Source organism: Urocitellus parryii, chromosome 5 (assembly GCF_045843805.1).
Source record: "Urocitellus parryii isolate mUroPar1 chromosome 5, mUroPar1.hap1, whole genome shotgun sequence".
Classification (NCBI taxonomy): Eukaryota; Metazoa; Chordata; class Mammalia; order Rodentia; family Sciuridae; genus Urocitellus; species Urocitellus parryii.
The window spans coordinates 66371925-66396064 of NC_135535.1; the positions used below are offsets into that span (position 1 = coordinate 66371925).

General features: G+C 40.0%; 1 protein-coding gene across 1 annotated transcript; it reads right to left on the bottom strand.

The window, feature by feature from the left end:
- Positions 1 to 252: 252 nt before the first annotated feature.
- Positions 253 to 21833, bottom strand: Tmbim6 (transmembrane BAX inhibitor motif containing 6). Its single transcript, XM_026407042.2, has 10 exons — positions 21748 to 21833; positions 12065 to 12152; positions 11217 to 11325; positions 7912 to 8032; positions 5957 to 6005; positions 5747 to 5844; positions 5303 to 5382; positions 4763 to 4863; positions 3618 to 3693; positions 253 to 2267 (listed from the first exon to the last, which is right to left on the bottom strand). Exons 2-10 carry the CDS (start codon positions 12118 to 12120, stop codon positions 2244 to 2246), a joined length of 714 nt encoding a protein of 237 aa, XP_026262827.1. The 5' UTR covers positions 12121 to 12152; positions 21748 to 21833; the 3' UTR covers positions 253 to 2243.
- Between the last annotated feature and the right edge of the window lie 2307 nt (positions 21834 to 24140).

The window sequence follows — 24140 nt, forward strand, 5'->3', positions numbered from 1 at the left end:
TAACTTCATCTGCCACTACCCAGGTAATCTACGGTAAAAACAGGAGAGAAGAGGACTGGAAAAAGACCTGGGTCATGTACCGCACAGAGAAAATCCCAACATATATGACTACCAAAGTGGGAGCTGTGGGGAGTTCCTCATTCCTATCTCTATCTAGAGCAGGCCTTTAACTAGCTCCACTCCCAACAAGTTATACAGTACCCCAACCCCCTATCTAGCTGTGTCCTTGATTTTACACACATACACATCAGGAAAGGTTAAGGAATTTTCTTTATTTTTTACAAATTAAGACTATGTAGATATATATTTTTGAATCAAAAACACCTTTGTCTTCACAGTATGAGTTAGAGAATGCAGCCTGAGCTGAAAACCAAGGAACTAGAAAAGAAAGTGGAAATTACAGTGATACCTGTATTAAAAACCTGTTAGGCATTTTCTTTAAAAGTAGTTTATCTCTTATCATTCTTGGCACTGTTTCTAAAGAAAAACTCCTTTATCCCAAGCAAAAAAGCGTTAAGAGATGGAGTCTGGCTTCGAAGGTGGAACTTAGATTCTCAGACTTGGCAGAGAAACACCAAATTTATGGAGAGTTGCTAATCAGGGCTTAACAGGAAGGAAATTCCTTTAGGAAATTCTCAAGTGGGAGGCTAGAGGCAGCAGTAGTTACACCAGAGGGCAGCATTCTCAACAGAAGCAAGTCATTTTCTAGGTGGCAGGCCACTTCCGGAACAGTTTCATGGAATGGCACAGTGACATCGTACACTGCAAATCACCAGCCACTGTGTCAAACTTTACTGGTTGTTCAGGGAGAGCCAAAAATAGTGAATTATTGGTAACGTTCTTTCAATAACTTTGTCCCTTTTACATTAAAACCTGTGAATACCCTAGGCCACAATCACTCCTGATGCTGCCCTTCTGTGTACCTGGCTGTGGTAGTCCAGAGGAAGAAGCTGGCAATCCTCACTAGGACTACCTGCTCATGCTTGTAACCAGAAAGCTGCAGGGAATGGGAGCTCTGGCCAAGTCTGGTCACCTGACTCCTCCTTAAAAGACTGCAGACTTGTGGAAACAAGTGAAAGACCAAAACCTAAAGTGCATCTAAAAAATGAACACAAACCTACTGTCTCAAATCTCTGGCCAGAAACACCAATAGAGTCTAGGTGGGGTAAGACAAAAGAAACACACTGAACAGCTGTTATGAATGCTGACTTGGCAAGTCCCCACAGTTCTGTTTCACTGTTCTGAACAAGGAATCACTAAGGGTTGGTAGAGATTTGTCCCCCATTACCAAACATGTCCTCACCTAAGTTTGTTTGATAGAATTCATTCCAATTAGGCCCAGAGGCTCAATTGTTCTCATTCCTTTCCTCCTTTCCTCTTTTGAAACCTTTATAGCCACCTAGTGGAGGCCACTCAGTAACTAAGGTATTAACCAATTTTAAAAACTAACAATGACAAAAATACAAAAACCAAGAGAAATTTGGAAATTGTTACCTCTATCTTGCCATACATTGTCAGCCTCTTCATAAATGCCTGATAAGAATTAGTCTCCCCTTTGTGCTAAAGTTCTCCCACCCCATGATGGAAAAGCAGGCAGATTCCCTGAGGGTCAGGCAGGGGTGGGAAAGGGAACAGACAGAAACCTACATTCCCTTAGTGATGGCAAGGCAGAAAGGTGTTTGCCAGACCAGCTTGGGCAGCACAAAGGAAGCAAAGCACCCAGAAAGGGGCAGGCTCTCTGCATTCTTTGTAGGGTTGACAGCTCGAGTCTGAGTTAACCAGAGAACTGTCAAACTTCTTCCCAATGGAAAACACACTGTCCAGTCCCATGGAAACTGCATGCAAATCAAACAATGCTAAGGAAGACTGGGCCAAGGTGGCTCTACCAAACAGTTGGGTTCACTTGGTGAGGCTTGGTGGGAATGCTGACTCCTGGAGTATGCTCCCTCTGTTGACTCCACTCCTCATCATGGTGGGCTGATTGCCTGAGCAGAACAAAAGACTAAGGATGGGGTAACAGAAAAGAAAATAAGGAAGAACCCCAGGAATATGAAGCCAAACTCCAAACTATAATCTGCTAATCAGTTTTTTGATCAAAAAATTCAAAATAGAGAAAACCACAAAGTACAAAAGCTTTTCTGATGCTTTTCATTTTCACAGAACACGCCACCTGTAATGTGTGCAAAGAGGACATGAGGGGTGGAGGGAGAGGAAGTCAAACTGGGAAAGGCTGGATGGTCATTTCACTTCTTCTCTTTCTTTTTGTCCTGTAAATGGAGAAAAACCACCCAATTAATTTTTGGCACCTGACATTCAAGCCCAAAGTCTTGAGTGAAGCTAGGAGTTGTGGTGCTTTCCTATAATCCCAGCTATTGGGGATGCTGAGGTAGGAAGATCACAAGTTTGAGGTGAGCCTCAGCACCTTAGAGAGACACTTGTCTCAAAATAAAAAATAAAAAGGGCTGAGGATATAGCTCAGTGGTAGAGCACTCACTGAGCACTCACTACTGGATTCAATCCCCAATATGGGGGAAAAGAAAACTTTTGAGTGAGCTTTTTGGTTAGGGACTGGACTAGAAATGGATCTGGACTTGTTCCCACAGCTCAGCAAGAACTAAAATCTCAACCACCTTCCATTGGTGGTCCTTCCCCCAAAATTGCTGACAGACCTGATGAGAATAAAACTTAAGTAGCTGTCCCCACCCCAACCTAGGAGTACCTGGGTGAGCTGCCTCACTTTGGTGTGAGTAGATGCCATGACTACTCAAAACTACCATAGTTCAGATCCCAGTCAGTCAAGGCTACACAATGGCAGTTTATCCTAAGAGAGCAAAACTAAGGCCAAGATCATCAACTTTCCTTTAGGACTGGGAAGCGGGAGTCCCCCCCCCCCCCAAGGTGAACATGAATTTCCTGTATAAGCCAACTTTTAGAGATAATCTAGTCTGGGGGACTCTTCAATCAATCTTATGATAGCCCAATGGATTAAAGGAATAAAAATTGAGCTGCTCTAATGAAAACTGGTATACCTGTTTGATGTTCAGTTCAATTAAGCACAGCCACACAGAACCACCAATCCCATCAAGTTACCTACCCCCCTACCCAATAAGGACTATAAAGAAAACCTTGCAGTTTCATTTATTCTCCTCTACTGCTGAATTAGATTATCTGATAAAGAATTCCTACTTGAGAAAAAAGTTAAGACTAACAAATGGTTAAAACTGGTTTACTTTTGTAACTTACAAAAGCTGGCTGATGACATTATATTAACATTCTTTCCAGTATCTTTTTTACTAAATCATAATTATCTTTACAGCCCTTAAATTCTTTATATAGTAGTTCTCTTTCTTACTGCCTCTGAAGCTCTTTTCTCTTTGATACTAATCTCAAGGATCAGCTAAGGAAAAAAGAAAAGATGATTTTTACTTCTTCCTTTTTCTTCTCAGCTGAAGAATTCTCATCTACCTCTTGCTCAGTGGCCTGCTTTTTTGCTCAGGGGCCTGCTTTACAGTTACCCTGGACCTATAGAGTGTGTTAGGCAAATTTCCAAATCTGAAGTTTCCTCAGATGCTGAGCTAAGGAGCCATTCTCTCATCTGCAGGTTGTAGTTGACTAACCTTCTCATTCATAGCCAGGATCATCATGAGTTTTCTGAAGAGAGTAACGAAATCTAAGAAGAGATCAATGCAGTGCCTGAAAGAGAAGAACCAAGTTATGAACTATATTTCCCACTTTTCCTTTATCCACAAGCCAGCAAAGACCAGAAAATAAATACCAACCCCACCCATGACACGCTCTCTCCAACACTCCACCCCAACTAAGGAAGCAAAATTCTGTTATCAGGAATCCTTTCCAAATCAATGAAGCCATGTGGCATATAGGGACTGAGCTTTGGACTATGCAGAGGCTAAAGTCTGAACTCTGAAGTACTTTTATACCAACTGGTATAAGACTTTGAAAGGATTATGACACTTAGAAAACTATGTACATCTTACCTCTCTCTTATTGTTAAAAAAGTTTTCTTTTTAGAAGGGTGGTAGTATGGAACCCAGTATTGAACCCAAGGGTGCTCTACTACTAAGGTAAATCCCCAGTTCTTTTAATTTTGTATTCTGAGACAGGGTTTCACCACGTTGCTCAACCTGGCCTCAAATTTACAATCCTCCTGACTCAGCCTCCCAGGTAGCCGCAATTGCAAGCATGTGCCACTGCACCCAGTTTCAATATTAAATGTTTAAAAAATACAGAAACTATAAATAGTAAAAAGAGAAAGGCCCGGGCTGGGGATGTGGCTCAAGCGGTAGCGCGCTCGCCTGGCATGCGTGCGGCCCGGGTTCGATCCTCAACACCACATACAAACAAAGATGTTGTGTAAGTCGAAAACTAAAAAAAAAAAAAAAAAAAAGAGAAAGGCCCTTTCCTTCTCTCCTGCTTGTAAGTGACTACTATTAAAATTAAGGAGGTCTGGAGGTGTAGTTCAGTTGATACTTATCTGGCATGCATGAAGCTCTGGATTTAATTCCCAGCACTGCAAAAAGGGCAGGGTGGGAGGGACAATGAAACTATGGAAAAACAAATATACACTAGTCCAGTTTCAAAAAAATCCATACCTTTAGGGAATTGGCAAATACTATGTTATCGACACCTAGTTCTAAAACCATGCTACCATATACATTCCTGAAGCTTTGCCACCTAAGTTCAGCCATGGAACAGAATAGTATGCTTCAACCTTTAGTCGTACAAGACTACTTCTCCTACTCACCAGATATAATCCTTATCGCCATTTTCAGCCTTTTCAATAATGAGTTGCGTATCAAAAAGGACAAAGCCACACATGATGATCAGCCCCACATACAGGTTTGCCTAACCAAAAAAGAATAAGATGAAGTTAGCATATAGTAGTAGTAGTGGAGAGAAAAAGAGTTATATTTTCTGGTTCTTAGTTACTTAAAAGCATATTAAATGCTAACCCAGTAAACAATGATGAAGATCACACATTACTTCCCAAGACACAATTCTACTTTCACTTTTTTAGGTCACTGGTAGAGCTTCCACTATTTTTAATAAGCCATAGCTAGACTGGCCTAAGGTCAAAGATCTCTGAGCAAACAACCTTTTCCTCAGGAATGCCCAACAACATTCAGCCCATACTTTCACCTGTAGCAGAAGCTCCATTTTACAGGGTTAGGTGGGAAGGCTTGGAAGGCACTGGAGGATTCCTAGCCTATCTTGCTTTAGGGTTAAGTGAGAAAAAAGCAGTATCAAGCAAATAGCCATTGGAAAGGTCCATGCAAAATCTCACCTGGAAAAGCCAAATGGATCCAAAGAAAAGGTTCCCCAGGGAAGACAAGAGCATCAGGCTCATGGCTGACATCAGGATACCTATTAAGATATGATAAAAGGTCATCTTGAGAAGCCAAATAAAGCAATCTCATTAAGGCCATTTCTTATATACCCCCACAAAATGAAGGCTTTTTTTTTTTTTTTGAGAGAGAGAATTTTTTAATATTTTTTTTTTTTTAGTTTTTCATCGGACACAACATCTTTTGTTTGTATCCCGTGGTGCTGAAGATCAAACCCAGGCCGCATGCCAGGCGAGCGCGCTACCGCTTGAGCCACATCCCCAGCCCCAAATGAAGGCTTTTAATAGCAACCCAACAGTCACCATAGAATTGAGATAGGGAAGGAATCTGGTGAGAATTCTGGCTAGAGAAGAGCCCTGCTCCGTTTCCCAATCCACACCTACCTCCCAGAAAGAGATAGCTCCGGCGCCTGGCATAGAGTGCACTCAGGGTGAAGCAGGTAAAGATCATTGCTGTGCCCATGAAAGCAGTGGGAAGGATGCTATTAAAGAAAGAAAAAGACCATTACGGATTGAGGGCCACAGGTATATGGCCTATATTTAGTATGTTCATAAAGGTAAAAAAACACAAAATATTACTACTAAAACAGTTACCTAGGATTGACAGCAATGCACAATTCCAGAGCAGGACCCAGGCCAACTCCTAGAAAACAAAAAACCCCAGAATACAATGCTACCAAAAATTCTTGAAGAAAATCCTTGTCCAAAAACTAATCATTAATAGCATAGGCACACTTGTGCTCCTAAAAACACAAACATGTGGACTAAAGTAATTAAATCTCTCTTCCTTAATAATTTTTAAGTGCTATACATAGAAGTTATTTATAAACACAGCTACAAAATTGTCCTCAACGCAAAATCATGGATGGATCTCAGGAGAAACAGAAATTAGAAAATTATTGAAGCAGATATATGGAATATTTTTGAGTTGGAATGATGTGTGACTGTCTTGTGGACCTGATCAAGAATTAGTAAAAGAGGCTGGGTTTGTGACTCAGTGGCAGAGTGCTTGCCTAGCGTGTATAAGGCACTGGGTTTGATCCCAAACACTGCATAACAATGAGCAAACAAAATAAAGGCATACTAATTTTTTTTAAAATTAGTAATAGGATAAAAGCAGGATCAGGTAACCAGAAACTATGCAGTTATGCAGGACTAACTCCCTTTACAGCAAAGAAAGGCCAGACTGGTTCTTCAGGTAGACGTCTGCCAACAGGAGGGCAATCTGTTCCAGCCAAGCGTTTCTCCTACTCTGGCTATTTCCTTTTCTCTCCTGATAATTCTACCCCTTAATGCCTTCAAAAACTAGCTTTCCTTAATCCAAAAATCTTAAACCCTAAATCCTTTCCTTTCTAAAATTTCCTTAACACTATATAGATTAGAATGTCACTCAGAACAAGTTGTATGAATCCAAGTTTGTTTTGCAAGTGTTCTTTTTTTTAAAGAATATTCAGATTTTTAAAAATATCTTTATTTTTATTTGTTTATTTTTATGTGGTACTGGGGACTGAACCCAGGGCCTCACGCATGCAAGACAAGCGCTCTACCACTGAGCTACAACCCCAGCCCGAAGCTTAAGTCCTATTTCTTTTAATGATAATGCACTCCCCCATCCCACCCCGACCCTTTGGTACTGAGGACTGAACCCAGAGGGGCTTTACCACTGAGCCATATCCCCAGCCATTTTTATTTTTTATCTTGAGACAGTGTCTCACTAAGTTGCTTAGGGTCTCAGTAAGTTCCTGAGGATGGCCTCAAACTTGTGATCCTCCTGCACCAGCCTCCCAAATTGCTAGGATTACAGGCATGCACCAGTATGCCTATCTCTACAATAATGCTTTTGTGTGTGTGTGTGTGTGTGTGTGTGTGTGTGTGTGTATGGTGCTGAGGATTGAACTCAAGGCCTTGTGCAAGCAAGGCAAGCACTACCAACTGAGCTATATTCCAGCCGTAATAATGCACTTTTAATTCTTCCCTTGAGAACCAGAGACCTGTGCTATACAATGAATAACCTCAATGTGTGGCTTTAATGATTGGCAAAGCTTTGAACAGATGCTCCTGTGATAATTACTTGTGTGGGTCTAACTAAACCAGATTATCAGGTCTAGTTCAGTCCCATGTGTACCATTTACAAGCCACAAACCTTGTTCATTCCAGCACAAAATACCTATTTTTGGATATAAAAATAGAAGTCACAGTTGCTAGTCACAAAACAGCTTATTCTATGAATAGGGAAGCAACATGAACCTATAAGAAATAAGAAAGTAGTAACAAAAAAAAAAAATAGGAAAATAGTACAAGACAAAGCATATTCAAATACAAGTATGACTAGATAATATAAAGCTAGAAGAGGCCAGAAAGGGGAAAGAAGAAATCACAGCACAGGGAGATACTTCATAAATGACTCTACCAAAGAGAAATCTTCTGAAGGAAAGCATGCTAGTTGGGGTAAATCAGAATAAATACAAATCCCAAGCTTTAGTCTAATGACATAATTAAAATACAGTCCCCCCTATGCCCTTCAAAATTAGACCAATCCTTTAACATACCTGTAAGGAAAGCAAATCCGGAGAGAAGTCCCAGTCTTTTCTGCTCAGTTTCATGGCTATGAGGTGTTGCCATCAGCCAAATCATTAACCCCAGGGAGCCCAAGGCAGAAAGTAAGCCAGCCTGTCAAAGGCATACAATAATTAAATATTTGAAAATTTCAAATTTATTTTGCAGATCTTACTAGGTTCAAATACTAATCTAAACTTCCTAATATTTGCTTCTAAACTGGAGGCAAGGGAAAGGGTAATATTTTCTCAGGGGTGGGGAGAGAAACCAGAAGTTCCTGAAATGAAGGCTTTTCTGGCTTGGGTAGGTAGTACAACTACTCAAATCAAACTATGAGTGAGTCCTGCCTCAGAAACAAAAAAGATGAACCAATGTGACAAATGCTTGAAGAACATTTGATCTAGAAGAATAAAATAATCCCTTTTGATCACTTGAAAAAGAAGGAAAAAAAAAAAGTAGCCTGGCAAGACAGTGCATGCATGTAATTCTGGCTACTAAGAGGCAGGAGGATCAAATCCAAGGATGTGCTGAGCATCTTAAGTGAGATCCTGTCTCAAAATCAAATAGAAAGGGCTGGAGATTAAAAAAAAAAAAAAAAAAAAATCAGTGGTAGAGCACTTGCCTAGTATGAAGCCCTGGGTTCTATACCTGGTATCCCATGTGCCCCCCACCCCCTGACACACACACAAAAACTGGGCGTGGTGGCACATGCCTGTAATCCCAACCACTGGCCTCGCAAGGCTGAGGCAGAATCTTAAGTTCAAAGTCAGCCTCAGCAACTTAGCAATGCCCTAAGCAACGCAGCAAGACCCTGTCTCTAATAAAAAATAAAAAAGGGCTGGGGATCTCTGGTATTAAAAAAAAAACCAAAAACAAAAAAACTGATAAGTACCAAAATGTTTATAGTAATTGTTTTTTCATAATTTCTGGAGCTTACGGAGTTTTTTTTCTTTCTTTTCTTAGACTTTTTTTTTTTTAATAAAGAAGGGTTTATTTATTTATTTTATTTTTTTTAAAGAGAGAGTGAGAGAGGAGAGAGAGAGAGAGAGAGAGAGAGAATTTTTAATATTTATTTTTTAGTTCTCGGCGGACACAACATCTTTGTTGGTATGTGGTGCTGAGGATCGAACCCGGGCCGCACGCATGCCAAGCGAGCACGCTACCGCTTGAGCCACATCCCCAGCCCCCTTAAAGACTTTTTATCATTAGTCTATTTCTGAATTTTCTACAAAAAACATGTATTTGATAAAAAGGACACTGAAGTTCCTATCTTTCTTTAAAGGTACTATTCATTCTCAACATTCACAGTAGTTTTGTTACAAAGTCATAGTGTAAGCACTATACAGCACCAGGCACACACACTAAGTACAAAGTCACAGTGGACAATGAATTGGTGAATACTCAGAAACTGCTACCAGAGTAACTATAGGATTAAGTTCTTCCAAGCCCCTTGTTACATTTTCACAAAACAACTAACACATAACCTTGTTTATGTGTTTCTATTTAAGGATATTTGTCATGTTGTTGATTCATTAACACTGAACTCATAGCCAACAGCACTAGAGCTAATGTCTAACAGAGCTCATCTAACATATGCATTTTCTCTTTAAGGTATAACATAGGCTGGGGATATAGCTCAGTTGGTAGAGTGCTTACCTCACATGCACAGGGCCCTGGGTTCAATCCCCAGAACCACAAAAAAAAAAAAAAAAAAAAAAAAAAAAGTATAACACAATCTTAGGAATACTACATAGCACCTCAATACCATCCTGTTTGAATTTCAAATAGCAAAATCACCAACAGAAAGCACAAAAATGGGCTGGGGGAGTAGCTCAAGGGTAGAAAGCACATGTGAGGCCTTGGGTTTCTATCCCCAGGACCAAAAACCAACAAACCCCAGAGATGCACACATGGTATTAACCCTGTGAAAGAGTCACTTGATACAGTATTGAGAACTGAAACAAGAAAGCAGAAGTTGTGTTTCCTGACTTCCACTGGGAACAAGACTCAACATGAGAATCGAATTTTTCAAGGCTCTGCAAAAAGTGCTACCAGTACTAATTTTGGAGTTACAAACTTCAGTAATAGTTGAATCTCCAAATAAAGAATCAGTGAATAATGAGGACTGACTATATTTTACTATATTACCTTAAAAAAGAAAGAAAGGAACTAAAAGGGCATCATCTAGAACTCAAGGTTCAAAAGCCCAGTCCTTGCGGGACACAGTGGTGCACACCTGTAATCCCAGCAACTCAAGAGGCCAAGGCAGGAGGATCCCAAAGTTAGGATAGTCTGGGCAACTTAAAACTCTTGTCTCAAAATAAAAAATAAAATGGGCTCAAGATTTAGCTCAGTGGTAGAGAACTTGCCTAGTGTGTGCAAGGCCCTGGGTTCTACCCCTAGTACTGTCTGATGCAAGTTTTCACACAACCCTTGCTAGAAAAAAATTCCTGAGCAACAGATAGTTCTCCCCTGCAGTGGCAAATACCAACCCAAGCACACTCCTATGTTTGTTAAAAAGACACTCAAAAAGGATAAGGCTTGGTTAGTGAAAACTTCAAACTTTTTGATTATTCTTTTTTTTTTTTTGGTACTGGGGATTGAACTCAGGGGCACTCAACCACTGAGCCACATCTGCAGCACTGTTTTGTATTTTATTTAGAAACAGGGACTCACTGAGTTGCCTGGTGACTCCCCATTGCTCAAGCTGGCTTTGAGCTAACAATCCTATCTCAGCCTCCGGAGCAGATGAGATTATAGAAGTGAGCCACAGTGATTATTCTTTGAACTGTGCCTTCTATTCTATTCCTGTTGCCAAACACAACTCTCCCTCAAAACAGGAAAATGAGTTGAAGGTTCATCCAACCAAATAGATAACAGTAGATTAGAGAACAAAATAGGTCAAATCCATAATGGTCTCAATCTAGCCTTGCCTGATAATTAATGGTGCAAGCAGTATTCTGTATTCAAATACTCTACAAGTCATTGAGGCAATAAAGAAGGGAGGAAAGACAGAAAGGCTACCATGTAAATGAACCTCAGCAGACAAGTGATGCCTCTTGATGGCAGCAACACACCATTCAGTGCCAAGGTTAAGATACACAATTTTCAGTAACTAGAGGGGCACACTTGCCAGAAAATTTAAATGGTTTTTCACATCTTGATTTAATGACTGGATGAGCTCAAACCTCAAACTACTGATAAGGATTAAGGAAGGGCACAGGAATGGACCACCCTGCTGAGTTGGTTTTTTCCTAAAGGACTCTGTCCTATGGGAAACAGAGAAACCCATTCTTACCTGAATGAAATGAGTGACCACATGGACATAAGCTCCCACAGCCGCCAGAAACATACAAAGGGCAAAACTGGCATAGACCTTCTTCAAGTGCTGCTGTGTCGAGGGGGTTCTAGGAAAGAATGTTCATAACAGTCATTGCTCTGGAGCAAATTCATCACCAAGCTAAGAATTATTTCTCCCTCTCTTCCCAGGGAAATATGTAAACACTGTATTTGTTATATTACTCTGTTATATACAAAGAGTTTGAGGTAGCAAATTTAACAAAAAAAGAATATTCTGAAAATAGGTCAACAATATTTTTTTGTATGGTGACGGAGCTTGAATGTAGGGCCTCTCACATACTAGGCAAGTGCTCTAACACTAAGCTCTATTCTGAGTTCTTAACAGAATCTTAAACACTAGGGAAGAACCAAAAGCTCAAATTTATGAACAATCAGTAACCAAATTAAAATTAATTAATTTCCAGAGACCACATAGCAGCCATTAGAATCTAGGTACTTTTATCAAGTCCTCTGAAATCTAGCCAAGTTAATTTGCTAACTTATACATATAGACTAAACTAGGAAAAGAAACCACACGACAAGAAATGCAGTAATAAACCACAGGTCAAGACTGGCAAGGTGTGGCCTGCCTATAATCTCAGTGACTAGGGAGGCTGAGGCAGGAGGATCACAGGTTCAAGGCTAGCCTCAACAATGTAGTGAGACCCTATCACAACATAAAAACTAGGACTGGGAAAGCGATAAAAGCACCCCTGGGACCCGCCTCTCCCCCCCATCCCCACCCCCCAAAAAAAGAAAGTAGAAAGGGAAAAAAAAAAAACACATGGTTATGGTTAAAACACTTACATATGTGAAAATTTTAGAAGTGCATCAAAGTTGATCTTCCGATCAAATATGTTCATGGTTCTAGAGTCTGTGTGACACAGCCTCCGCTCTGTAGAATCAAGAAAAAAAAGTTACTGTAAAAATCCTAACACATATAAAATAGCACAAACAATTTTCTTATAAGAAATAACGATGTGGGTTGGGGCTGGGGCTCAGTGGCAGAGCACTTGCCTAGCATGCATGAGGCACTGGGTTCGATCCTCAGCACCACATACAAATAAACAAAATAAAGGCATTCTGTCCACCTACAACTACAAAAAAAAAAAAAAAATTAAGAAAGAAAGAAAAAGAAAGAGAAAGAAAGAGTGATGTAACCAGAGAGAAACAAGCTTGAGAAAATAAGATTTTCTAAGATTCCACTGCTCTTACACAACCATTTTCACTTTATGTATGCCTAGGAATACACTAGCAATCACAGGCAACCATTTTAAGGAGGAAAGGAAATTAACCCACCCTTTTCTCCCCCCAAACTATTTTCTTTCTCACATTATTTTATTATTATCATTTGATTTCTATTCTTTCAGAAGGTCATTAGCCCCTTAAAAGATAGTTTATAAGACAAATTCCCAATCAGCAATATAGATAAAGGGACTCAGTCACTGGTATATAAAGCCATTTTATATAATAAGATGCTAGAGATTTCCCTCAGTAAGGGCACTTCAAGGATATTAAAAACACCACACACACACACACACACACACACACACACACACACACAAAAGCACAATAAAGCTCCCTCTGGCACTAGGACTTGAATTTTAAATATACACATGTATATTTAACACAAAATACATTTTAAAATTGAACTAAAATGGGACTCACAATTTAAAAAGGAAAAAGTTCCTACATCTGCAGGGAAAATTATACAGGAAGATAAAAAAAAAAAAAAAAAAAAAGGATCATTCTGTATTTTTTTTTTTTTGTACAGAACCTTTCTCAAGGAATGGTTGGCATAGTACCAAGATCTCCTAATATTCTTTATCCAGATTTTTGAACTGTTAATATTTCACCATATGTTTTATCTTCTTTCTCTCTCTAAAAATAGCATATATATAAAGACTTAAATAAATACTTTTCTACAAGCACGGTAGTGCTTGCCTGAAATACGTGAACTCTCAGTTACCTGAGAGATTGAATTCAAATCCAGCCTGAACAACATAGCGAGACCCTATCACCATAAAAAAAAAAAAAAAAAAATATATATATATATATATATATATATATATATATACACACACGTATGTATAATATGTATATATATATGTATGTGGACTAGGGAATGTAGCTCAGAAGTAGAACACTCCTGGATTCAGTCTCTAGTACTTTTTTTTTTTTAATATTTTATTTTTTAGTTATTGGCGGACACAACATCTTTGTTTGTATGTGGTGCTGAGGATCGAACCTGGGCCACAGGCATGCCAGGCATGCCAGGCAAGCACGTTACCGCTTGAGCCACATCCCCAGCCCCTCTAGTACTATTAAAAAAAAAATTAAAAACTATGTAGACATAATAATGCTCCTAAATATGTCAAGTGTGTATACCCTGAAAACAATGATAAAAACCAAGACATTAATACTGATATAATGCTATTATCTGATCTGCAGACCTTATTCAGATTTTCTCAACTATTCCAGTAAGTCAAAAACTGAACCATATCCAGGTTAGATTATGTGAACACCATAAAGTCAAGGTTCCACCATCAGCCCAGATTCTGGGGATTGAAATCCATGGCCTAACGCATACTCAGGCAAGCACAGAACTGGGCACACCCCCAGAACCAAGTTTCCTATTTTTTTTTTAATTTAAATATACCAAGCAAATGTCTCTGGAAATATTTTTTTAAAAAGTAGGAAAAACAAATATTTTTTTCTACACTTAGCTGCTATTTAGCTTGATTACCTCAAGGTTTTTAAGTTCTGCTCACTCCCCTATCTCTCTCTTTTTTTTAAAATATTTATTTATTTTTTAGTTATTGGCAGACACAACATCTTTGTATGTGGTGCTGAGGATCGAACCCGGGCCGCACGCATGCCAGGCGAGCACGCTACCACTTGAGCCACATCCCCAGCCCCATCACTCCCCTATCTCAATGCGATCCTAAATAAATACATTCAATCTACAGAACTAAAGATATGACACCAAGAGCTTTCATATTTCCTAAATACAAATCCTCTCAATTCCTATTAGACCCATGATTACCACTTACTTAAAACCTACCAAAAGGTACTTCAAGGAAGACCAGATTCAGACACAAACTTTAATTGTTAGACGGGCTAACTACTTGTATCCAATCTAATCACACCCAGGCCAACACTCAACACGATTTAAGCCATGAAAGTTGGGAGTCCTCAAGTCAATTTCCTGAGGAGTCCCGGTCAGTAGAAATATACCACTATTGAAAATTCATAAATATCACTTCCACTGATTTCCTGGGATCCTCCTCTCTCAAATAAAACAAAACAGATGGCTGGCTTTATCTAATTTATTCCTTTCTTCTTCCACCAACATCCCTACTTACCTTACTTTTTTTTGTTAGTTGTTCTTAAAGATGGATACAGTATAAAGCTGCAGAACTTAACTAAAGCAGCTGCTTTCTCTTCTAAGTCACAGGGCTCTGGGCCCTCTTGATCTAGATGGTGCAATTATTGCAGGCTGTTGCAAGGCGAGGCACAACCTTCCATAACCATGATGAATGCTTCCTCTAGAGAGCACACTTATAGGACGGCAGAATTCAGGACCTGGAAAGTGTCTTTGCTTAAGGCTTCCATTATCGCCCCTAATGACATCCCTAGACAGAACCTGCAACAATACTGAAGCAACCTGCAAAGCCAAGTTTCTCAATATTCACAACAGCCTCTTCCAATTTCTAGAATCAAAAGAAGGGAGGGGACCTCAAATACCCAGGGAATTGTTAGTTAAAAAGGGGCAATAGTCATGTAACCTGACCCCTCTGAATGGAATCTGTGGGAGAGGATAAGGGCAGTATTATCCAAGTTTGTTCCTTGATATTTCCCAAGGGCTCTCTCACAACTGTTGACGGAAAAGCCAAAACCATCAAAGGGTGGGAAGGGAGATATCAAATAATAATTTCTCCTTGATTTTGTCATCTGAAATAATAAATAAGATTTTCATTTTTTGGTATCACTGCTAATGCCAGGTGTAGTGGCACACACCTGTTATCCCAGCTACTGGGGAGGCTGAGGCAGGAAGCTAGCCTGGGTAACTTAGTGAGACTCTGTATCAAAAAATAAAAAGGCCCTAGCACTACCAAAAAAAAAAAAAAAAAAAAAAAAAAAGGTTTGGGGGGGGGGTTGGGGGACACACAACTGGGGAAGTGGTTCAGTGTTAAAGTGCCCCTGAGTTCAAAGTCAATCCCTAGTGGGTTGTTTTTTTTTTTTGGTGTGTGTGTTTGTGTGTGTGTAGTCTGCTGAATGCTGGAGTCAGGAGAAGTTGCCTCAGTGTATACAATTTAACATTAAACTGGTTAGTAGAAAAAACACTGTTCACAAGATTAATTAGGTTGAGAATTTTCCCTCCCCGTTTATTAATTCAATCCTATCCTCACATATTCAGAAGGTACCAAACTGAGTTATAAGAAAAATCCCAATGGTTAGGGAAAAAAAAATGTGGAAAGCCTGAAAATTTTTTCTTTTTTTCGCACCTACTAGGGATTGAACCCAGGGGCTACATCCTGAGCTACATCCTCAACCCTTTTAAAATTTTTTTTATTTTCACTGAGTGTGGCAAGGCATGCCTGTATTCCCAGCAACTCGGGAGGCTGAGGCAGGAGGACCACAAAGCCAGCCTCAGCAACTTAGCAAGACCCTGAATAAAACAAAAAAGCAGGGAAGGGTGTTGGGAATGTAGCTCAGTGGTTGTGCAACCTTGAGTTCATTCCCTGGTAGCACTGGGAATTGAACTCGGGGGGTCTACTACCATGAACTACCCCAAGGTTCTTTTTTTTTTTTTTTTTTTTTAAGAGAGAGAGAGAGAGAGAGAGAGAGAGAGAGAGAGAGAGACAGAATTTTTAATATTTATTTTTTAGTTCTCGGCGGACACAACATCTTTGTTGGTATGTGGTGCTGAGGATCGAACCCGGGCCGCACACATGCCAAGCGAGCGCGCTACCACTTGAGCCACATCCCCAGCCCCAACCCCAAGGTTCTTAAAAAAAAAAAAACCTGGGGCTGGGGATGTGGCTCAAGCGGTAGGCCAGCGTGCGGCCCGGGTTCGATCCTCAGTACCACATACAAACAAAGATGTTGTGTCCACCGAAAAACTAAAATAATAATAATAATAAAAAAATTCTCTCTAAAAAAATTTTTTTTTTTTTTTTTTTAATTTTGAAACAGGGTCTTGCTAAGTTGCCCAGTCTGGCCTGGAACTATATAACTATATCCCTAACATAGTGCTTAAGAGCACCACCTGAGGCTGGGGTGTAGCTCAGTGGTACAGGGAATGTGTGAGGCCCTGGGTTCAAATTCCCAGCATCAAAAAAAAAAAAAAAAAAGCATTGCCTGTTTCTGTATCCTAGCTGTTATTTTCTTTCTTTTTTTTTTTTTTTAAAGATAGAGTGAGAAAGGAGAGAGAGAGAAAGAGAGAGAGGAGAAAGAGAGAGAGAATTTTTCAATATTTATTTTTTAGTTTTCGGCGGACACAACATCTTTGTATGTGGTGCTGAGGATCGAACCCGGGCCGCACGCATGCCAGGCGAGTGCGCTACCGCTTGAGCCACATCCCCAGCCCCCTAACTGTTATTTTCTTAGTTGTGTTAGTACCCAAAGCAAGTTTCTGGTACTAATCTCACTGTGTTTCAGTTTCATCATTTGTAAAATATTTTTTACTTCATAGGGTTGAAGAGTAAGTAAAACCTTACAAATGGGTCTGAGGTTGTGGCTCAGTGGTGGGGTGCTCCCCTAGCATGTGTAAGACACTGGATTCAACCCTCAGCACCACATAAAATTAAATAAAGTCATTGTGTTCATCTACAACTAAAGAAAAATATTTTTTTAAAAATCTTAAAAATTAAGTGCTTAGAATAGTGCTTTGTACACAGGACAACTCAGAACGTGTAAACTAAAAGGTCTAGTTTTATTTATTTGGTAGTGCTGGGAATGGAACGTGGGGGCCTTACACATTTTAGGCAAGTGTTCTACCTCTGAGCTACACTCCTAACCCAAAAAGCCTAGTTTTAGAAGACATTTATCCTAGGCCTGATTCCCATATGACATGTAAACTAATTTTTTAAAATACATTACTCAAGGGCTAAAGATACAGCTCAGTGGTAAAGCACTTGCCTAGCATGCATGAGACCCTGAGTTTGATTCCCAGCACTGGGGAAAAATTCTCAATATATTATTCATGACAGTTGACTCTATCATGAATACCTAATATATCCCTGAGAGTAAAGTTAAATGGGGGGGGGTGTCTAAGAAAAATGTAAACTGAAATTTAATGGATCTTGATAAATGTTATTACTGGTTAAAATTACTTTTGTTTAAATGATATACTTCTCCTCTGGCACATTTATACTATACCTCCTATCCCACAGGGCCACAAGGTGTTTTGAGACGGCCTAATAACCACTAAATGATAATCTGATATGGTAGAGAATTTCATAAAGTAAATGGTCATTAGCGTGATGCCACCCCAAGGAGGTAGTCTGAGGGTAGGTCAGATCAATTTTAGGACACTCCAAGGAATCCCCTTTCAAGTAGGACTGGGCTTTGATTATTCTGGATCAAGACCCTAAAATGGGGCTGAGGATGTGGTTCAGTGGTAAAGTGCTTGCCTGGCACATATGAGGCCCTGGGTTCAAATTTCCAAGCATAAATTAATAAATAAATCCCTAAAATGTCTTGAGCCTTTCAACTTGGACCCAAATCCATGGATCGGCTAACACTGAGTTTATCTCTGGAGGAGGCTACCTCAAGAAATAACAAAACAGTAATTGAAGATAGAATACCCCCAACATTAGGTGCTTTTGGAGGGCACCAAACTTTGATACTACCAAATCTCTAACTACATCTGTTTGACAGAAATGAATTAAAGAAGGTTGCAATATCCTAAATACACAATTTTCTTCTGGCAAAAACCAGTAATCTCTCCCAACACCATCATATTTAGCCCAAATGAGAGCAAGTATAATTAAGACCAAAAGCACAACCACTTCACCCTCACCTGTGAAGCTCTGTTTTTAAAGTTTTTTTAAAATTTATTCCAGTTAACTGTGCAGGAACTTCTCACCTTGAGAACAGGTAGTTTGCATCTGATTCAACCCTACTATCCCCCAGATTTAAACACAATATAGTCTCTAGGCAAATCCAGACCTTGTTATCCGATCAAGAGTCCTGTGACCTCAAATCAATATTCCTCATTGGTTTAGAGGGGAACCTACCTTCAGGGGTCCTTCCTCTGATCCCCAAAGCCAATCCTATCACTATAGCCTTTCTCTCTTTGGTCTTAAGCACTGTCTTTGGGAAATGTGTACAATATAAAAAATTCAAAGGGCTCCATAACATTTCATTAGAAACTAGGGGACAAACCTGGGTGAAGTAGAAGACATTTGTACCAGATTCTATAGCCAAGTCTAAGTGACAAAGAAAACTGAGAAGAAAGAACATCATGAGACTATTTAGTGGTTTCCCCAGAGGAGATTAATACCCTTGGGTAGTTTATGAAATAAAATGAAACTCTTTAGACCAGCAGTAGTACCTTCTATAATAATATTACCAAAATATATGATGATTTCTCTTTTGCATAGATTTGGTGACTTTGACATTTGTTTCATTTGCACTGTATTTATTAGGTGTATCAAAATATTATTGTAGAAAATTTTTTTTTCTTTTATTTAAGGCTGACCCTTGATGGTTATTTTTCATTTTAGGACAAGGGTAAAGATACAAACGATACCTGAAACAAAAACGAGGGATTTGACAAGACATTTTACAAGAAAATTCTACAACTTTCAAAGTGCTTTTATATACATAAGCTTTTTTGATCTTCACATGAATCCATGAGGAAAGAGCAAGAATGATTAGTCCCATGTTAAGGATTAAAAGGAAAAAAAAAAAGGTGTTAAATGTCAGTGTAATAGTGACAAGAGAACAGCAAATGGAGTTACAAGTCTTGCCTTCTTCTACCATATTACCTTAGAAAAATCATTTTACTGACCATAATCTTGGCTTCCTCATCTAGATGATTAAAACCTGTTCTACTCAATGTCAATAGGAAAATCTGTATTATTCCATTGTAAACGACTAAACAGACATTAGAACTGATTTGATCAACATCAGAAAGTCAAAATAAACACAGCCAGAATTAGAAAGTTAAAATAAATAGAGTCAGAATCAGATTCAGGGTCTTCTGACTTCTATATAGTCTGGTGTTCTTTCTATTGCACCCTACAATAGAAAAAGTAAGCTTTCCGTTAAGGCAGTTTCAGCCACAGATCAAGTGAAATCTTTAAACCAGAGGCACCTGTCATCCTAGTGCCTTGGGAGGCTGAGGCAGGAGTATTTTGAGTTCAAAACCAGCCTCAGCAACTTAGCAAGTCCCTAAGCAACTCTGAGAACCTGTCTCTAAATACAAAAAAAAAAGGCTGGGGATGTGGCACAGTGGTTCAATCCCTAGCACCAAAAAAAAAAAAGAAGAAGAAATCTTTAAACCAAACCAGACAAAACTTCCAAAATAAATGCTGATTTCTATTACACTCTTGTATTTTTCAACATTTCTACAAAGAGCATGAACTCTATATTGTGAGGGAAAAATTGAAAATGTTAACTAAGTATTTACATTAAGTTTACCTTTTTCTATTCTTTAGCAAAGTAAAACTTTATTCAGATCAATAGTGGGGGAAGGGAGAGAGAAGGAGGGCACTAAGACATGTTTCCACAAGATGAATAATGGAAAAAGGAAACTCTGGATCCAAATTACAGATTACAATTCTCAGGATTCAACCCTATACTGGAGGGAACATGGCAGTGACTCTAAACATCGACATATTATTGAAATTATAAAAATTAGACAAAGAAAGAGGAACAAGAAAACACCAGAGTAAATCTAATAATTATAAAAATATGAATACAGAAGTCGTGAAAATGTGATTATACAATTCCAGTAATCTTTTACTAAATTCTTATACTACCCAGTCAAAAGATAACTATAAATAAATATCAATAAGTTAAAAAAAAAATCCATTTGCCATTAACTTTTAACCTTGAACTCCTCTGTGTTTTAGGCACAGTCAGCTCTTCTACTGGTTACACATTCACAAATTAACTATTGCTAGAATAGAGTCTCAAGTTCAAAGTGATTTTTGTTGTTCTATGTTAATGGAATCAAATGTTCATGCTAAGAGAGCTCTCCAAATTCGGGAGAGAGAAGTTCATAGAAGGAATCAAGTTTTACTCAAAGCCGGTCCTCAAGACAAGAGGACCTCAAAACTCCAGCTTCGGAGGGCACAGTGCAGAATGGGCTTTTATAGGAGAAAAAGGGGGTACAGACAGACAATGGGCACGCTGGGCGGGGTCTTTCACACAGGGCTGAGTTTTCTTTTTTTCTGGGGTAGTATCGCAATGGACTTCGACCTCCTGTGGTTAGTTATCTAAAACCCAAAGGGCTACTCTTCAGCAGAAAGGATAAGGAATGGGCAAAAGGCAAAAGGAAGGTGAGGGGAGCTAGGTACAGTTTCAGATGAGCTACGGTTACATTCGGTAAATGGAAGGATGATGGAGTAGGCAATGCAACATGGGCTGACACATTAAAGCAATTCCACACTTTGTAAACATACAAAAAATATCAACGCCTACTTCACAGCTTCAATCAGTCAAAGAAAAAAAGCAATCGGCCAACGACGTGCTTCCTGAGCAGACTTTAGGACGGCCACAGAGTTCAAGAACAAGCAATCAAGGCCACCTCACCTGTCCAAAGGTAACCAATCAGACCAGAGCAGGGTTACCCCGTGGGGCTGGGAAGCCAAGCCCCAGTGTCTTCTCTCTTACTGCCTCTGCCGTTGGCTCCCAAGTAACTAAGGAATCTTGCGTGTCATAGAGGAGTGTGACATCACCCACGCCACCGTGACTGGGCAGCCTGCCCAACCAGGCCCTACCTCCAGTCCCGGATCCCAGCAGCTCGCTTAGAGACAATCAGACCAGAAAGTCTGCAGCAGAGTAGCAATCGGCTGATAGGGCGGGGGTGACCACAAACCACTGAGGTTTCACTTTCATTCACCTCGGAAGGAAGGAAGGGGGACGTGCTCTGAATTCAAGAGGTCAAGACTGGAACCTGCGTCTGCACTTAGTTGAGGAGGCGGCGAAGGAAAGCAAAGGCAGAGGGCGGATGAGAGGGAGAGAAAAAAGCTACTGAAAACGCCACCGAAAGCGTTCTGGAGCAAAATCCCGGCGGCGGCGCCCCCAAAGACCACGCAGACTTGCCCCCGCCCCGTACAGTTGCGCATGCGCGACAATAGTTCTCCGGCTTCCTCCCCGCCCAGTTTTCCGGGTCTCGACGCGAAGTGGGCCCGGCTTCCTAACGTGAAATCTGTCCCAAAACGGAAGCAACTCTCTCTCTTGTTCGGACAACGACCACGGGCTCCCTTTCCTTTTCTCACTCCCGGTTTGCCCATTCCTAGCTTCAGACGTACCTTCTTAACCCGCCACTCAGGAGCCTACCAGCTCTTCTAACACCGGATGTGCTCTGACCCTCCCAGGGTCGGCTTCAGACTCTTTACCCAGCGTCCGCCCCCCCCCCCCTACGCTTAAGGGCAGTTCTTATTGGCCATTGGCTGCACTTTTGCCTTTCCATTGGCCGTACGTGCATAAACAACGTTTGCTTACTTCAGAATCATTAGCCAAAGTCCTTGTCCATCACGCATGGTCACCAATAGGCGTCGTAACAATAGACCTACGCCTTCTTCCCGCATGGTAAGGAGGGATGATTATCCACCACTGTCTCTAGTGGAGAAGTAAAGAGGTGCAGGTTCCGCTGGAGACTCCTGGAGCCTACATAATGCGTTGTGGGATAGCTCTATATAGACCTGGGATTCTGGTTTTAGGCTTCTCATGGAACGATAAAGAGGAAAAACGATTCAGAGAACACATCGAAAAAGCTCCCTCCCTGCGGGTGAGGTGACGGGATGCCTGAAATCCCAGCTACTCCAGAGACTGAGGCAAGAGGATTGCGAGTTCGAGACCGGTTTCAGCAACTTGGAGAGCCATTGTCTCAAAATGAAAAATAAAAGGGTTAGAGACGTAGCTCAGTGATAAAGCGCCCCTGGGTTAAATCCTTAGTACCGAGAAGGAAAAGTGGGGGGGGGAGAAGCGCAGGATTTAAAGTGTCTTGGTTACTAGACAATGTCATTCTGATTTTGTGAGGTGTGTGGTTTTGTGAGCATTTTAAAATCGGTAATAATTTCTCATTCTACATAAATATTGACTTTATTACATAATTTTAGAGCCCCACAGTTGTTTACGTTTCAGTCAGTACTCGCCCCTGCCCCCATTTTACACACGTCAGACATTCCTTTGCAGGTAGTCTCATCTTTCTCCTCCAAGATCTTTTCTGGGTACTCTTGAGACTTGCTCAACAATGCCAACTTTTAAAATTCACTTACATAAAATTCACCTTTTTAAAGTATACATTTCACGGTGGGGATGTGGCTCAAGCGGTAGGGCGCTCTCTTGGCGTGCGTGCACCCCGGGTTCGATCCTCAGCACCACATACAAAGATGTTGTGTCCTCCGAAAACTAAAAAATAAATAAATAAATAAATAAAAATAAAATAAAGTATACATTTCAGTGGCTTTTAGTATACTGTATTCACAAGATTTATCCCATCTTCTTGGGATAAATGTCTATTCAAAATTTTTGCCCATTGTTAAAGATATTTGTCCTATTATTCAGTTGTGGGAATTCTTTATAAAATCTAGAAATAATCAGATATATGGCTTCTAAGTATTTAAATTACCAGATATATGGCTATGGCTTTCAACTATTCTATGTGGTGTTTTATTTTTTCTTCTTCCTTGATTTTTTTTTTAAGTGGTGTTGGGGATTGAACCCAGGGCATTGTGTTTGCCAGGAAAGCCCTCTACCAACTGAGCTATATCCCCAACCCTCCTTGGTAGTTCTTTGAAGTAAGATGGTTTGTATTTCTTTATTTATAGGTACTGGGACCTCCAACATGCTAAGCAAGCATTCTACCACTGAGCTACATACCCAGCCAGGTCCTGCACCGCCCCCTCACCCCCAGCCCCCAGGGTCTTGCTAAATTGCTGAGGCTGGCCTGGAACTATAACGTATGATTCTCTTGCCACAGTCTTCCTAGTTATTGGGATTATGGATGTATGCCTCTATGCCCAAGCCCAGTTTTTAATTTTGGTGAATCAAGTTTCTTTATTTTTCTTTAGTTGTCTGTGCTTTGTGTTTCATATCTAACAATGTGATACATTTTAAATTAAATTGTTTATATGAATAGAATCTCACAAGAAAGTAATTGCTTCTAAATACTGTTTCCATTTCTGAGTATCATTTACTTTCAGAGAGCAGGGAATTAGACTACACCATTTTCAGGGAAGGTATACGGGAACTGAATCCAGGGGGGCTCTACCACTGAACTACATTTCTAGACCTTTTTTTTTTTTTTTTTTTTTTTGAGACAGGTTCTAAGTTTTCCAGGCTGGCTCTGAACTTGTGATCTCCTGCTCAGCCTCCTGAGTATAGACAACACCTTTTTCAGGGTAGAATATCAAAAAATTTGAGAGCATGTTTACAACCACTACTGGAGCACCTGAGTTGGGTGGGAGGGTGTTTTCCATCAAGGATGATGGGTGAAGCATCAGGAAGGGAAAGTTCTCAATATAAAATGTTGAGGGTTGTTTTTTTTTTTAATGCAGTACAATTCTTTTAATTATACAAACTATTCTTACACCCATGCCTTTATCAAAGTGGAAAAATAAAAGACATGGAGAGCTGAATGCTTCCCCCAAAATGGAGAGAACCTTATTTCTGGAAGTTAAAACTGTTCGAGGTAGAGGTT